At 34.6% G+C, this 18,275-nt stretch overlaps 2 protein-coding genes across 5 annotated transcripts in view; both read left to right on the plus strand.

The window, feature by feature from the left end:
• LOC127424840 (mothers against decapentaplegic homolog 4-like) overlaps window positions 1-9,999 on the plus strand; it is a 37,222-nt gene extending 27,223 nt beyond the window's left edge. For 3 of the 4 annotated variants that reach the window (XM_051670312.1, XM_051670314.1, XM_051670313.1), the window contains exon 12: window positions 2,288-9,999. In XM_051670312.1, the coding sequence (XP_051526272.1) occupies window positions 2,288-2,499 (212 nt within the window). In that variant the 3' untranslated portion in view covers window positions 2,500-9,999. The remainder of the gene's footprint in view (window positions 1-2,287) is intronic. The other variant, XM_051670315.1, reaches the window with a different exon arrangement.
• A 1,035-nt stretch (window positions 10,000-11,034) lies between these two features.
• Window positions 11,035-18,275, plus strand: part of LOC127424844 (synaptotagmin-11-like) — a 47,413-nt gene continuing 40,172 nt past the window's right edge. The window contains exon 1 of the mRNA XM_051670323.1: window positions 11,035-11,488. Coding sequence (XP_051526283.1) covers window positions 11,455-11,488 — 34 coding nt within the window. The 5' untranslated portion in view covers window positions 11,035-11,454. The remainder of the gene's footprint in view (window positions 11,489-18,275) is intronic.

Here is an 18,275-nt window from a genome sequence, read left to right on the forward strand (position 1 = left end):
AACCCTTTGGAATTAGCTGTTTGTTGTTGTTGTTGTTTTGGGGTTTTTTTTGCATTAATTGGTGATAAAAATGTGATCTCATCTTCATCAAATTCACATGTATAGACAGACACAATGTTCTTAAGCTAACAAGACACAAACAATTATAATCTTTAATGTTTTTATTAAAAATCCTATTAAACATCCCACTAAACATTCAAAGTGATGTGGAAAAAGAAAGTGAACCTGGTCATCCAAGTGTTTCCAGTAGCTGCGGAATAGACTTGCACAATGTTCAGAAGGAATTTTGGACCATTCTTCCTTACAGAACTTCTTCAGCTCAGCCATATTCTTGGGATGTCTGGTGTGAACGGCTCTGTTGAGGTCATTCCACAGCACTCTATTGGGTTTTGGTCTGGGCTCTGACTGGGCCACTCCAAAAGGTGGAATTTCTTTTTTTAAGTCATTTTATAGTGGATTTACTTCAATGTTTAGGCTCATTTTCCTGCTGTATCACCCAACTTCTACTGAGCTTCAGCTGGCACACAGCCACCCTGACATTATCCTGTAGGATATCTTGATAAACTTTGGAATTCATTTTTCCCTCGATGATGACAAGCGTTCCAGGCCCCGAAGCAGCAAAGCAGCCTCAAATCAAGATGCTCCCTCCATCGTTCTTCACCGTTGGGATGATGTTTTCATGTTGGAATGCAGTGTCCTTTTTACACCATACGTAGTGCTGCACGTTCTTCACAAACAATTCAACCTTAGTTTCATCAGTCCACAAAACATTTTCCCAGTAGCGTTGTGTTCATGCACGAGCAATGTTTTTGTTGGAAAGCAGCGGCTTCCTTCATGGTGTCCTGCCATAGACACCATGCCTGTTTAATGTTTTCTGTATAGTAGACTCATGAACAGAGATGTTAACCCCTTCCAATGATTGCTTGAAGTCTTTAGCTGTCACTCTAGGGTTTTTACCTCATTAAGCATTCTGTGGTGTGCCCTTTGAGTTATCTTGGCTGGATGGCTACTTCTAGGGTGAGTAGATACAGTATTAAATCGTCTCCATTTATAGACAGTTTGTCTAACTGTGGACAGATGAATATCTGAGCTCTTCGAGATAACTTTGTAACCCTTTCCAGCTTCATGCAAAGCAACAATTCTTGATCGTAGGTCTTCTGAGATGCATGGTCCACGTCAGAAGATGCTTCTTGTGAATGACAAATTCAAAATGTCTGAGTGATTTTTATAAGTCAAAGTATGTCTAACCCACACCTCCAATCTCGTTTCATTAATTGGATGTCAGGTTTGCCTACTCCTCTAATTAGCTTTTGTTGGCATCATTAGCCAAAGGGTTCACATACTTTTTTCCAACCGACACTATGAATGTTTGAATGATCTATTCAATATGTACAACAACAATACAATAATTTGTGTGTTATTAGTTAAAACAGATTGTGTTTGTTCATTATTGTAACTTAGATGAATATCAAACCAGATTTTAAGACAAATTTATACATAAATGCAGGTGATTCCAAAGGGTTCACATACTTTTCTTGCCACTGTATTTGCTCAAAAAATGGTCATAAGTTAGTTTTTAATGACCATTTTACACCCTGTCTCTGACCCTTAGAGTAAACAGGCTGTTTTTTTTAACCATTGAAGTCAAAATAAAACTGTGTTTGCAACCCATTTTACTTCCATAATGTGATGTAATTTTGAGTAAAACAGGATATTAAAAAATTTAGTTTAAAATTCATTGGATCGAAAATTGGTCTCTATATGACCGCTGGTTAGAGCTGAAAAGGAAAGTAGTTTAAGAGGCAGAGTAGGCTATTACTTTAATGCAAGATTACGAAGACAAACATTTTCTGTCTTTGGATTAATCATGCAAAATAAGGCCAGGAAATAGGTTCTAGTTAAAAATATATGCACCAATATAACAATGCATATAAACAGCGATATTTACCTTCATATATTTTTACTAAAACATTTTAATGAATGCAAAATGACATGTGGAGACTTTAGTAAACATTATTGAAAGGGCTAGGAAATGTAACTTGTTAATTTCTGCAATTAATAGTTGACTATTTAATGCAGATGTTTTCCCCACTTCCTGTGGCTATATACATTTCCAAGAGGTACATGCTTGACTTTACTGCACATTGTTGCACAGAAATTGATTGTGTGGAGCAGTGCAAGCTTATTCATTACGCGTGACGCATGTCCCTGGCATAATAAACATGTGAATGAAAAAAATATATATATTTTCTGCATTTGAGTGAATTTCTAAATGTTTATTTCCCAGGTCTCTCAGCGGCAGCCGGTATTGGTGTGGATGACCTTAGGAGGCTGTGTATTCTGCGTCTGAGCTTTGTAAAGGGCTGGGGGCCTGACTACCCTCGCCAGAGTATCAAACACACGCCCTGCTGGGTGGAGGTCCATTTGCACCGTGCGCTGCAGCTGCTGGATGAGGTGCTGCACACTATGCCTCTAGCAGACCCTGGACCTGCTAACTGAACAATACACACTCAGTAAACACACACTGTACTCACTACAGTAAGCGTGCAAACCACATTATGCGCTAAAATCGGCATATTTGGGTTTGCACTTTTATCGGTCGTTAGAATCCCAGTGAAAACACCACAGAAACTCTACAATTCATGATTTTAAAAGATATTTCCTCGCATATTATTGTTATATAGTGATATGATGAATTTCTAGATTTCGGGTGAATCTCACAAAAACATGTCTGGGTCATAGTTCACCCTTAAATCAAAATAAATATGTTTTGCATTAAAATAATGTGACCCACGTTATATTAAGTGTCTTTTAACTACTATGTACTTTTGATACATTTGATACAATGTACTTATTATGAACATATGTGTTGTTGAATTGTACTTACATTTAAAGTACCTGCATTTAACTACATCAGTAGTAACACTATTAACCTTACCCCTAAACCTAACCCAACCCTAACCCTAAACCCTAAACTTAACCATAAACCTACCCATACCTCAACCTCAGTAGCAGCAAATGTGAATATTGTGAGAACATGTAGTTACACAATAAGTACACTATATTGTATGTATTTTAATGTTAGTACATAGTAGTTAAAGACACCTAATATAAAGTGGAACCAAAAAATGGAACATATTTTTAGGACCATGAAGATTTAGATCGTATTTTCTTGACGATTATGCAAATTTTTCTGCAAAATTGCCATTACTGTAATGAATCTGGATGTTTTACTTTTGAGTTTGTTTGTAATTCTCATTATTCTCAGTGGTGATTTTCATTAGATTCTCAATACAATGATACAGTAACTTTAGTGTTTTATGGTAAAAGAAATAAAATTTATTTAAATCAGCATTAATTGTAAGTACAAAAAAGTCTACAGTAATGTATAAATACCATGCAATTAAAAAATATATATATCGTACATTTTTCACATTACAGTAATGAGAATTGGGTGGAAAATGTGCTTAATTGTCACCTTAAAATTCGGCTTCATTTTCTTCATGCAAAATAAAAATTTTCATTTGATTTCTTATGATTTAAGGGGGGAATGTGATCTGAAAATTTTTTTTTTGTGAGATTCACTGTTTCTGATTAGATGTATATACAGTACCTTAGCACTACAGGTCAACTAATGAATGCAAGTTTACACAGGGTTGCAGATTAAGTTCAGGGAAATAGCTTTATTGTTCATATGCCTTTCTAGCTTTGCACATCATACAGTTATGCTAAGAGTATTAGAGCCTAATAGTTTGCAATATTAGTAGAAAATGCTTACAATTTGCCCTGTAAAAAAATTTCTTTATGGGATCAGTTTCTGGTCATATAATAAAGCGCAACAATGACCTCCCACTTTTTTTAGCGGTCTTGGTTCCGGTAGTATTTTTCCCATTCTTTTTTTCCATTGGGATATCATCAAATCCTTTATAAAAGAGTTCTAAGTCATGAAACAAACCAACCAGCTCCAAGGTAAATCACAGCATTATATTTGAAACAAAAGTATATGAAAATCTGGAAAAAAGACAAATGTACAAGATTTAAGAGCAATGTACAAGAGCAATGATCTACAATTAAGTCCCTGAACTACTGTAAGTAATTGATTTAAAGTATGCAATACCACACATTTGCAAAATATTCAAACCTTTACAACTTTTATTTGTTTGAGAGTTAAGTTATAATGTTATTCACAGTGCTTCATGAAAGGGGTGATTGGTGGATCTTTACTCAGCATTGTGTGTACTGTGAATACTCACTGGGAATTCTGTAACTGACACAATTTATTATAATTTTATTTTTTAATCCCCTTTTCTCCCCAATTTGGTATGCCCAATTCCCACTACTTAGTAGGTCCTCGTGGTGGTGCGGTTACTCACCTCAATCCGGGTGGCGGAGGACAAGTCTCAGTTGCCTCCGCTTCTGAGACAGTCAATCCACGCGTCTTATCACGTGGCTCATTGTGCATGACACCGCGGAGACTCTGCATGTGGAGGCTTCACGCTATTCTCCGTGATCCACGCACAATTTACCACGCACCCCATTGAGAGCAAGAACCACTAATAGTGACCACGAGGAGGTTACCCCATGTGACTCTACCCTCCCTAGCAACCGGGCCAATTTGGTTGCTTAGGAGACCTGGCTGGAGTCACTCAGCATACCTTGGCTTCAAACTCGTGACTCCAGGGGTGATAATTGACACTATTTTTAAAAGTTTAAGTTAAAAGCGCTCTGACTTGTGGCAGAATACTTTAAAAAGGTCTGTCTTGAATGGTTCTCTATGGAGAAAAAGAATGGCATTTTTACTTCTGGAACCCGACTGTTGCGCTTTATTACTCTCTGGAATTACATAAACAAACAAACACACACACACAACACGGTCAAAGACCACTCATGTTCAGGTGAGGAAGAGACTGTTCAACCTCCACCAAGTTATAAACGCAGAAATTTACTCAAAGTCTACGGGTTTGGTAGCACTAAATGCCTCAGAGCAAACATATGTGGCTATGTTGTCGCTGGTCACTTCAGGAAATATTTGAAAGGACCAGTTGATGTCGACATTAAACGTTAGTGTTGAAAACTTGCTTCTGATGGACAAAGCTGTACCGGACCTCTCCTTAAGCTGGTCAGATGGATAACAAAACAAACATTTCAAACAAAATCCTGATCTCTGTGCTTGTGCTGTGCTCCTCTAAATGTGTACCTGAACTCAGCTATCGTAAATGCGGCTTACTATCAAGGAATCTTATTAGTTGCAATAGCCTTCCAGCTCCTTTATTTTCATACCAAAAAAGAAAGAAAAGAAAAACAAGCCTGAATTGTTCAGCTTTAAAATGGTGGTATTAGTATTTTGTGATGATGCAATTCGGTGTTTGCAACCAAATCATTTGCCATGTGGTGTAACTTCACCAAAGCCAGAATACCTCATGATAACAAGCATGAACCCAGTGGATTTTTCTTTATGTGTCTGGAATCTTCTGTTTTCTGGACCGCATGTTCACCTCATACTTTAACCAAATCAAAAGGGGGCGTGTCTTGAAGATGACCGAATGTAGATGCACCAACTTGGCTGATTTCAAACAACGGGTTTTTTGCCAACACCAGTTACTCAGCTTTACTGTTTATTGATATCTTGCCCCGTAACTCATTTTCTAATAGTTTTGGACACATTTTTCGAGCTTTTACGAATCCGTGTCTGGATTGTGACCAAAATTCAGTCATCCAGCCCCATACTAATAAAAACTTTTGCAAACGGGTAAAACATTTAAACATTGTTTTGCTACTTTCCCAAGTTACAGAACATTATGCATTTACTGAAAGACCCTTGATATTAGTTTATGTCAAATGTACAGCCAATACAAAAGCAAATATATATATAATACAATAGTAACAGTGGAACCTCAATATAGTATGTTCAGCTTGGTCTCTTGAAAATTACGTGACTGGCAACATGTTTGCAAAACGAAATGATGTGCTTCATTACATGTTTTGCTGCAGTTTCCCAGTAAAATGTCCAGTGGGGGGCATCAAAAATGAGTTAAATGGTGTTGTAATCAGACAAGGTTTTTAAGGTGAATATTAATCAGGGGGTTTTAATGAGTAAAACGTACCTCCCTAACCTAGAACTTTAACCTAAACCTAACCAATCGTGTTCTTAAAGCAAATGAGAGGGAAACAAAACAGGCATCCTTAAACCAACACCTGCAACAATTCAACAAAATGAAGAGAAAAGCCATACATTAGGTGTGTAGTTAATGCTTTATCTACCTGTTGTATCATTCTAGTGCGGCCACATATAATTATGGGTAATGTTTTGTTGCAAATGCTTGTTGCTGCATTAACCAGCTAACTGAGTCTCATTATTTGGCAAGTTTTATCGTTATTCTTCATTAAGAGTACAAAAAATGCATACAAACTAAACCGCACAGTCAAAATCCTCAAGTAAAACTGAACTATTATCAATAACAATTTGTTTCCGCAATTATTCTTAAATTGACACAAAGACTCAAAGAAAATCCAGAGTTTCCCACTCGTAATTACAACTTTGTGGTGCTGTTCATGTGCGCTTCACTTGTAAATATGATCATTCTGACATGACTTGAACTCACCATATGACAGTTTCATCTCACGAGTCACCTTGCGTGCTTTACTGGTCTCGACCCGTGGTCTTCTGAGTCCAAAGTCCAACACTCATGAATCCGCATTTCCACTATTGGGCCAAATGAGGGCATGCTAGTGCGTGCCAAGGCCAGTTGTGTTCACACTGTCACTTCCAGGGCTTCATCATGCCGCCTCAGGCTTTCTCGAGGCCAATGGTGTCTGGCCCAACGATTACCCTTGGGCCAAACAAGGCCAACAGGGAAGTGAGGCGGGGTCAATGTCAAAGGTGGAGTTTCGCCGAACTTGTCAGGTTGTGTATCCAGCGCATAATGGAAGAGGTTCAGGAACAATGTAAAAACTGCAGGTACAGTACAAATCTGTTAAAATGCTCAATGGACAAAGCGGTGCCCAAAGAAAGAACTTTCCATGGTTCGAGATCATGGACAGTGTGCTGGGACACTGTTAGTGGAGAGACCACTCGGGACACCATGGCAGTTACAGCTGGTGAGTTGTCAACGCTAACTTGTCTTGCAAGCTAATGTTTACAAACGATATAAACTTGATATTCTAGATAAATAGATAACATGATACCTCAGCTTGAGCTTCCCACTTTCTTGTGAAATGGGTGGGGTGTGTGACGTTGGCACCAGGGCGGCGGGTTTTAGGGCGATGTTGGGAACGCAGATAGATTTTGGTCACACGGCTTGAAGTCTGAGGCTATTGGCCCCTGCTGACCAGTTTATAACCCTGGCTCGCACAGGCCCGATAGTAAAAAAAAAAAAAGAAAACGGCTAATCAGGTGGGAAAGCTAATCACATTGAAATACTCTGCGTATATGTTGATGGGTCAGTAATACAAGCGTTAAAATGTATCTTTTTTCAAATAATGCATTAGAGTAAAAGTGTTTCGATATGATAACATAGTGTGTGAGTGATAGAGCAAAAAAAAAAAAAAAAAAAAATATATATATATATATATATATATATATATATATATTTGTGTTTATAAAGTCATAATCAGCCATTGTACTCGTGATTTGTATGAAAGTAAATAAAATGCTTGTAGCCCCTCTAGTGTTAATTTCACTAGGAAACTGCGGCAAAACGTAGAAAGTGGCACGTAAAAGTCAGTTTGCAAAAAAGTTCTTATAGTAACGTTCATTCTATGAGACTAGGTTTTGTATGTTAATGTCAACATGAAATCAAAATGGACCCTATTTACTTTCTAAATGGATTTTATTTTCCTGGTCTTATTGTGTGCTATTTATCAGTGCAAACTAGTGCTGCACAATGAATCGAATAAATAATCACAGACAAGTCTGTTGCTCTCTTCTGTGTTAAATATTCAAAATTTGAAAAACAGCTTTGTATTTATGCTTCTAAGAGGACTAATGTGAAGTCTTGATTTATTGATGTTCAAAACAGCACTAAAGTGGATGTGAAGCCGACATTTAAAAAATGGCATGTAGTTGATTCACCCAAAATAGTATTTTTATGTAATGTACGTTCTATTATTCAAAAAATATTGCAATTACAATATAAAGGGAAATAATCAATAATAATTTTTTTTTTTTTTTTTTTTTTTTTTTTTGTCATAATCGTGCAGCCCTAGTGCAAATTACTTCAAAAAGTTTATTTTCGTAATCTTTCATTAAAATGTAATTACTTGCTTTGCTTCTCCAACAACTTTCCTTTTCGAATGTTCCTAAAGTTTCACGAAGCCCGTATGGGCAGGAAAAATAATGTTAACAATAGCCAAATAGATATTTTGGCTTGCCAATAGAAATTGAATGGCAGTTAACATGAAAAACATTAAAGAGTTTCAGCAATAATAGCAAATAACGATACATTTATGGATATCCATCGATCACAGTGGATAAAATCAAGTCCTGTTCTACATGTTTTTCTTGTTGAATATCCTGTTTCACTCAGAAATGTAATCAGGTTTTGAAAGTAAAATGGGTTGCAAATGCTGTTTCATGTTGACTTCAATTACACATCCTCACTAATTTTAGTGTTGGCGAGTATTAGCTTTGATAATTCACAACTTTAATAGAAGGTTGTATGATGTTCTGTGTTTCCAGTATTGTTGCCACAGTAATAATCTTTGTGCCTTTCCCTTTGTGCTCATTTGTTTATAGATAAATCTCTTAATTATAAAATGCCTTCTCAATTATTTTCTCATTTTGATTATAAACATTACATACCATCTATAGGTTTGAAAGGATTAACTACAGTTTTAAGCAATGCAGCATGTCAGGGATGTTTTAGTCTTCTTGCAGGCATGGAGTGTTTTCAGGTTTAATTTTGACTCTATATGACCATTTGTGAATTGGGCGATTAAAAGGATGCAAACTTCTGCAGGGTAGTTCACATTGGCTCAGGTCACGTTAAAGTTTATGACCCCTTAGGTAAATTTATTATAAAGCATAATGCCTTGTTTTTTTGTCTAACATTAAAAACACTTTGAATTTCGATGTCAGGCACAGTATACTCATTGTTTTGATGAGTGCCTTTGTGCTGTATTTCATTAGAAATGTGATACATACAGTTGACAAACTGCAGTTTAAATGCAAATTACAATAAACAGCTGATTTTAAAAACAGATTGCAAAGGCACTTTGCAATGTAAGCTTAAATTGATCAAAGGATACATCCTTGAGGTAATTTTGGGTGAAATATATTGACCAAGCTCTGGTGTTACACATCTAATACACACCTTGATGGTGTAAAAACGTATTTGTTGTAATAAAATCTGAAAAACCTTTATTCTAAAATAATAAAAAGCAACTTCAAAGCATTGCTTGCTTAGCATTACAGGTATGATTCTAGACATTGTGTTGGTTTAAACCGTATGCCAGTGATATAACATGATCCTCAGTCATTGTAAAGTTTATTTTGCCTTAAATGCTGAAAAATTATGATTGACCCCAATTGTCACAAGTACATTCACTATTACCATTGTAAAGTACTTTAACTTTACTTACCTCTCAACCTACTCTGTTCTTCACTGTAATTTAGTTTTTCTTTCACTGTATCTAAGTTATTATTATTATTTTTATATATGACTGGACCCCTTGCAACACTTTAACTTATAGAACGTGTGTGTTTTCACTGATGGACATACTGTATTGTGTAAAGTTACAATGAAAGCCAACATTTCTGTCAGTAACACAATCACCCAACTGGAAGTCAAATCAACAGCATTCCATATACTAAGCCTATTTCTTACAAGTAATTATCAGTACGTTATCCAGTGTGAATATATTTGAATTGACTATTTTATTGATATTGTCATTTCAATTCTTGTTGTTATTATAATTATTCTATTGTTAAAGGACGTTCTGCTCCTGTATGTTGACTGTACACCAAAGTAAAAAAAAATAATAATAATTTTGATAGAGAAATGTTTCATGATGTGGTTTTTTTTGTTGTTGTTGTTTTTGTTTTTTTTGTCAAATTAAAGAATATAGATTTTTATGAGGTTATAGAAGTTAAGCATGACCTTGAAAGCAATGAAAAGAAAATAGGAATGAATTCATTTAAAGTACTAAACAAGGATGGAATCAAATATTTAAGACTAGGGAGGACCAAGTGCAAAATGTATGATTCGTCCATTGAAAAGCCCATATTAATTGACCACTTGTATAAATATTAATTAATTACAATATAATTAATATGTAATAGACTGATTATTACTATAACATATCTAATTATGACTAATAATTAATTAATAATATTCTAGATATTAAGTACAAAATTGAGGATGGTGTAATTATTTCAGAATTTACTTATTGCTGCAAGTCAACAATAGCTCCAGTACTATGGAGAAATGCATTAATTTTTATTCAATTATTAATGTATTGAAGATTTGTGAAAATATATATTTAGTGTTATATAAATCTTTTCTAAACATTCCTAAGTACATTTGTTCATTTATTTGTTCAATTAGATCTCCCCCCCCCCCCCCGAAATATATTATATTATATATTTTTTCATTTTTGTTCATTTATTTAGTTTTTTCTTTAATAATATAATATTTTTAAAATACAATCCAAAAGAATAGCTAATGAAGACTTGTGTCTTTCAAAGTATTATTTAAATATATTCTAAAATATATATATATTTTTGTTTATTTCTACTTTAAAAATATATATATATATATATATATATATATATATATATATATATATATAATATAATGCAATATAATATAATCCATAAGAATAGCTAGTGAAGAAGACAGTTCAAAGTTTTATCTCAATCTTACTGCTAAACATTCTTAAGTATTTTTGTTAATTATTAATTTGTTCAATTTAGATTTTTTTTCCTCAAATGTATTATATCATATTTTTATGTTTTGTTCATTTATTTATTGTTTTTTTATAATATAATATAATATTTTAAAAATACAATCCATAAGAAAATTGTGAAGAAGACATTTCAAAACTTCTGTATTTCAAAGTATTATTTAAATCTATTTATTCTAAAAATTCTTGTGTTTTGTTTATTTTTTTATATAATATAATATAATATAATCCATAAGAATAGCTAGTGGAGGTTCAAGACCTCAAGTTCATAGATTGATCTAAATGTAATGTCCTTTTACACATGGTCTGTAGGGGGCGCTGATGGGCTTGTATATAAATAATAGCTGACGCCGCGCTGCATCATCACTCGCTTCTGGAGAAGAGGAGGTGGGAGCGCGGGCGCGTCCCCGAGCGCATCCTTGAGGAGTACGCAGGCACCCATTCAACTGGAGGAACGAGCTGTAAAAATTCATGGACATTAAATAGATATATCAATTTCTTTGCTTTTTATTTTTTGTTTTCTGGCCGCTGCCAAGCCACTGAACCTTCAGAATGGCTGAGATTACAAATTTAAAACCAGCCTATGGTAAGTGAATGATATATGTATATTTACGTAATGATCCGGGCTTTCTGAGAGGCTGTATGAGGCTGTATCTAAATGTGTTGAAAATCACTAGGTTACTTGACAACAGTATTATTGTTTATGAGACCTTCAGTCGTGAATTGATTTGTAACGAACTGAGATTATAGATTGATGAGACCATATTTTGTTTACACTAAATCTTAGGCGTATTATTATTATTTATTTATTTTTTTAAATGTAATTTTATATAATATTATAGTGAATTAAGTTACCGGGGCAAGTTATTTTTATAAAGAATGGTTTATAAAATAGATATAAAATAGAAAATCATTTATCAGTGGGTTTATCAGTCAAGTGGACTGTAACAAGTGCAGCACCGGAAATATGCACATGAAGTCAAACTGTGTAACCTGTTTATCTATAGACACACATTCTGTATATGATGTTACGGTATGACACATAATTTGAGTCGGCCTAAATGTAGAAATGAATGTTATTCTAAAATAAAGGGCTTGTCTTCTTCAACATGTTTGCCGGGATTATCTATTTTGAAGCCGTTTAAACTTTTTTTTGTTTTTTGTCCAGAGGATAGTCTAAATAAAACCGTTTTAGTTGTAAGTACGGACACATGAGATTTTAAGCTGTATTTCTGAACAGCACAGATGGGAGATGAACACTCGCATCCCTGACGACTCTGCGTGTATGACGTCATGTCTGTTCACTGCGAGGCATCAGCTGTAGCAGTTCATGTTCTACTACTTTATTATAACATCTCCACCAATCATAATAATATTAAATATACAGTTGCTTATAGCAGATAGTAAATGGCTAAAACTTGAAGCCTGTTTATAAAATGCATTAAAGCTATTATTAATGCATTCTAACGCTATTCATCATAACAACTTACACTGCAATGCATTGTAATGTCTACATCTTTTCATTCGTAATCGTGACTAGAGTTATGTTATAATACATTACAATGCATATCTATTCATGATTATACCTTTAAAGAGATAGTTCACCCAAAATGTTTTTAATTCTCTCATCATTTACTCACCCTCATCCTATCTCAGATGTGTATAACTTTCTTTCTTCTGCTGAATAAATATTTAGAAGAATATTTCATCTCTTTTGGTCTCTTGTATGAACCAAAAGAGATGAAATATTCTTCTAAAAATGAAGTGAATGGTGGCCAAAACTTTGAAGGTCCGAGAATCACATTAAGAAAACATAAAAGTAATCCATTAGACTCCAGTGGTTTAATCCATGTCTTCAGAAGTGATATGAAAGGAGTGGGTGAGAAACAGATCAATATTTAGGTCCTTTTTTATTATAAATTCTCCTCCATGCCCAGTAGGTGGCAATATACACAAAGAATGTGAATCACCAAAAACAAAAGAAGAAGAAAGTGAAAGTGGAGATTTAGAGTAAAAAAAAAGACTTAAATATTGATTGTTTCTCACCCACACCTATCATATCACTTCTGAACACATGGATTAAACCACTGGAGTTGTATGCATTGCTTTTATGCTGCCTTTATGTGATTCTTGTACCTTCAAAGTTTTAGCCACCATTTACTTGCATTGTATGGACCAAAAGAGATGAAATATTCTTCTAAAAATCTTAGTTTGTGTTCTGCAGAAGAAAGTCATACAAATCTGTGATGGCATGAGGGTGAGTTAATGATGAGAGAATTTTTATTTTTGGGTGAACTATCCTTTAAGAGTAGTATAATGCATTATAACACATGCAATTGGATGTTAATCTTGTATTACTATTTAAATACAGCATTTTAGCTACTATTTAAAGTATGAATAAATAGGTATTTTATGCTATGTATTATAACTGTAGTTACAATTATTCTCAAAAACATGAAACTGGTAATGTTTATTATAAGGCATTATAAATACAGTATGTTACATTAAAAATACTGGTAACATTTTACAATAAGGTTGTATTCATTAACATCAGTTAACAACATTAGTTAACATGAACAAACAATGAACAATACTTTTACAGCATTTATTAATGTTTGTTAACTGCAACATATACTAATACATTTTTAAAATAAAAAAGTTGTATATGTTAAAATTATTTCATACATTATAAACTAACATGAACTAACAACGAACAATTTTATTTTCATAAATTAACATGAACAAAGGTTAATTAAGGCTGTAAAAAATATATTGTTCATGGTTAGTTCTTGATACCTAATGCATTAACTGATGTAAATGAATGGAACCTTATTGTTAGTCAAGTCATTTTTATTTGTACAGCACTTTTCACAACACACATCGTTTCAAAGCAGCTTTACAGAAAATCATGCTTTAACAGAAAATAAACCTGTAATATCTATAAAGTCTTAGAGTGATCATTGTGTAGTTTGATTAAACATGATTGTAAATTGTCTATAAAAATACATTTCTAAATGATAATTGTATTTACAACCCCAGTGAGCAAGCCGAAGGCGACTGTGGCAAGGAACTCAAAACTCCATAAGATGTTGGTTAATGGAGAAAAATAACCTTTGGAGAAACCAGGCTCACTGTGGGGGCCAGTTCTCCTCTGGCTAACATCATGAATATAATGCCAATATTAGTTAATGTGCAGTGGAAGTCATGGTTTAAAATTGTTAAACTAAGTGAGTGTTAAGGGTCAGTGTTTAAACAAAGATTTTGTATGAACTGTAAGATTAATGACTTGTGACGAAGCAGGAACGGAGCTGGATCTGGCCAGCTCTGGTAACCTCGGGATATGAATCCCGGGATTGAGACAGAGATACAAATAGAATAATATTAGCGTAGATGCCATTCAATTTATTGCAGAGTTATAGATTATGGGAAATGTTTCTGAGAAATGTTTCTGGTTCTGGCAGCCTAATTGTGAGCTGATGGATAAATTAGGTGTATACCTGGCTAAATAGATGAGTCTTTAGTCTAGATTTAAACTGAGTGAGTGTGTCTGCATCCCGAACAGTGTTAGGGAGACTATTCCATAGTTTAGGAGCCAAATAGGTAAAGGATCTACCTCTTTTTGTGGATTTTGATATTCTAGGAACTATTACCTGGCCAGAATTTTGTGATCGTAATAAACGTGACGGAATGTAGCATGGTAAAAGGTCAATTAAGTACTGCGGTGACAGACCATTCAAAGCTTTGTACGTAGTAAGCACAATTGTAAAATTAATACAAAATTTAACAGGTAGCCAATGTAACGACGATAAAATTGGGCTTGGTTTTTTCTTGGTTCTAGTCAGCACTCTAGCTGCTGCATTTTGAACCAATTGAAGTTTATTTATCGATCTATTTGTTTTAAAGTGTTTCCAATACATTTATAGCCTTCGTACAAGTGTTACCAGACATGCAATGCTTTTTATTTTAAATATCCAATTGTTTATATGCCACTAAGACTCTGTTATAATCATGGCACAAGTTATTTGTCATCATCATAGCATTATTGTTACTCTTTTTTACAACTCATAGTATGCATAATCTTACCAGGATTGACTGGGTATTGATATGTGTCTGTAACCCTCTAGAAAAAGCAACTAATTTTTGAATAGCAACCTATTATCATCAGTTTTTTTTTTTTCAATGGTATACAACCATCAAAAGTCAGATTTTTAGCAGAATTCTGTAGGCTTTAGGAGGATGATATCATATGCTGGGGCGATGCAGACCGTTTTGATGTGTTTCCTGGTGAATTCGTGTGATGTAGTCTGGGTCAAGTATTTTAAGAACACATCTGAGGCATCTTGGACCAAAATCCACAGTGTGGGAGTTGCCTAGAGACAGATTCAGGAGCAAGATATGCTACATAGAAGCCTTGAACAGGAACCAATCCAGGCAGATAAATATAGCTAGATTTAGGATTTCGAAAGCCACAAAACAAAATAAGCACAATGAAGAACTTTTGTAGTGTACAACATCATATCCTAACCAGGCACAACAAGGCACAACAAGTTTCCAACGATAACTACTGTAGCTTAATTTGTCTGTCCACACTGAAATCAAAAATACTGTGTATCGTGATAAAATTACAACTAATTGTAACACATTTGATGTTTAATATAAAACTATGAACAGCAGGAATTTTGAACAATTTCACTATGGGTGTGGCTACCCATTGCGACACAACAGAAATAGAAAACAAGCGATTTTTCAAGCTTTTATTGTTTGTCACTTTATTGCGTTTAATGTGGTTGCTATAAGACAACAGACCTGTGGATATAACAGCATCTTGACCAGGTTTAATGCGATAAAGCAACAAGCAAAAAAATAAAAAATTAATAAAATAAAAACAGACAAAAAAGCACTAATTTTGTAAGCTGCTAGGTTTCTATTTCTGTCATACCACACAAGTGAAATGTCCATAGGGTGGCGCTAAAAGGGAGTTGTATTTTAATTTGTAAATAAGTAATACAGTCAACAGGAATGCATTATATTTTATTAACTCTACCCCTAACCCAAACCCTTGTTTTCTATTTCTGTTGTGTCACAATGGGTAGCCACGCCCATAGTGAAATTGGAGTGAAAATGCAACCTCCAAATCACGCACTCCATTGTTTATGTGAACACGATTACTTCCTGATTCCTGATTCCAGAACCCGTATCTCAGAAGTTGTTCACGCAACGCGCTATTAGTTGCGGCACAGGAAAAGGTAAACACATTTCAGTTGATACAAAAATGTCTGATGGTGTATGACGCTTGTCATTAATTCAGCAGAATAGAGTTGATTTTCAAGGTAAATGATGAAATTCAAGGCAATTTCTCATGTGATCATGATGGTTGTGCAGCATTTTCGTTTTCAGTGTGGACAAACAAATTACTTGTTGCATCAGGCCTGAAAAGGACACGGTGTGAATCCTTGAAAATGATGAAGCATGAAAGTGGATGTATCAGAAGTGAAAATGAATTCTATTAAAGCTGTATCAATATGAATCAAATGTCAAGTCTTCTCAGCTAATATACAGTGACCTGATTGATTGAGCAGAGAGTCGACATCATATTCATCAGCAAAACAGGATCTAGAAAATGCTTTCAGGAAGGAAGGTGACCTGGTCAAATCTCAGATGTCAATAGCATTTCTCTTTTGGTTGTTTTATGGAGATTCACGGTCTGGTTTGGATTATTGATGTTGGCAGCAGCCTGACGTCAGAATGTTTGAATGAGTATAACTGAAAATCATCCAATTTTTTTGGTAGCATATAAAGTTTTAGCATTTCAGAGTAAGTTTCGTGAACAGATTGAGTCTTTTTTGTGTTTATGTGTGCCATGGAAAGCTTTGGTATTGTCCTGAGAAGAAATGTCCAGATTTGTCAGTTAGGGTCTATCATGGGCACAATAAGTCCAGGAATGTGTATTAATAAAGTACTTTTGCAATTTTGATTTCATGTTGAAATAAAATCATAATTAAAATGAGTAATTTTCCAAATGTTTTTGTTATATTAATTGCAGAGAGTAAATGACAATAATTCAATTTAAGAGCTGTTTTAAAGAGTTGAGTGATGTGCTAGCCTTGACAATTTTGATCGAAGCATATCATACATTACTATATGCAAAGTGTAGTTGTTCTCTTGTGTGTAGAGAGAGAGAGAGAGAGAGAGAGAGAGAGAGAGCATGTAAAAAGCTGCAGTGAATTGAACAATGGGTTGATTTATGTGTGTGTCTGATGTCAGAGTGACAGGCTCCTCTCTGTTCCTGCTGTGAAATCCAGAGCACAATGAAACTCTGCACCACGACTGCTGCTAGTAAAACTAATTTCCACTCTCCTGGCACTGAGATATTACCATTGACAGCAAAAATGGAGAGGGAACCATCCTGACATGGCATCTAACTTAATCTTTTTTGTGATCTTTTTTATAAAGGAGATGGCTTCTGTCCAAGTAAATAGCCAAACTTTGTACCATGTATGAGCGAAAACAAAAGACAGAGGCAAAACAATGACTCTAGCAGTGCTAGTGTCATTTTTCACACCTGTCCTCTCCATTACCAGCACATCATCCATCCTATTTTCTTCGCCTCATCATGGTCCTTTTGCTTTCTCTTCATTTCTACTCATAATGAACTCCACCCTGTTCTACAGCTCGCCAGAGACTACAAACAAAGGCATCATTTCTCATTTGTGGGCAATTTAGCACTGCTTATTAATCATGTGTGCCCACACACATACACACTCGCACACATTCAGCCATGTGTATTTGTGCAACTGGGGCACATTATGGAGTGTGTCATAACCAGAGGCATGTGTTTGTCGGAGATAATGTATTGTTTTTTTGAAGAATGAGCTGTGTTGACGTTCATAAATATCCGTTTAGATGACTAAATGCAGAATTCTGGAACATTTAGAAAAAAAGAAACCATGCGATTGTGGTTTTAAAAGGATTTAATGATAAACTTTAATGATAGTTTTCAACATTTCTTTAACCAGATTTATCGTTCGCCAGGTGAAAATCGTAAATTCGATAAATTGGAAAAATAATAGCACACCTCTCCTCAACATGCCACAGAATTTGAGGCATAATTCATGGCCTGTATTAGGTGTAATCTGATTACAAAGTAATTAGTTACAGTAATCAAATTACTTTTAGTAAAAGTAGTGTAACGCATTATATTTTCTTGTTTCAAATTTCAGAATGTAAAAACATACTGTAAATGTTTCTGTGAAAAGTGTTTTAGAAAGGAACTTAAAAGTAATGTAATTAGTAATGTGATTAATTTTTTATGAAGTAATCAGTAATATGATTACATTTTCGAAAATGTAATTAGCAATTTGTATGGGATTTCT

The sequence above is a fragment of the Myxocyprinus asiaticus genome, chromosome 34 (assembly GCF_019703515.2).
Source record: "Myxocyprinus asiaticus isolate MX2 ecotype Aquarium Trade chromosome 34, UBuf_Myxa_2, whole genome shotgun sequence".
Classification (NCBI taxonomy): domain Eukaryota; kingdom Metazoa; phylum Chordata; class Actinopteri; order Cypriniformes; family Catostomidae; genus Myxocyprinus; species Myxocyprinus asiaticus.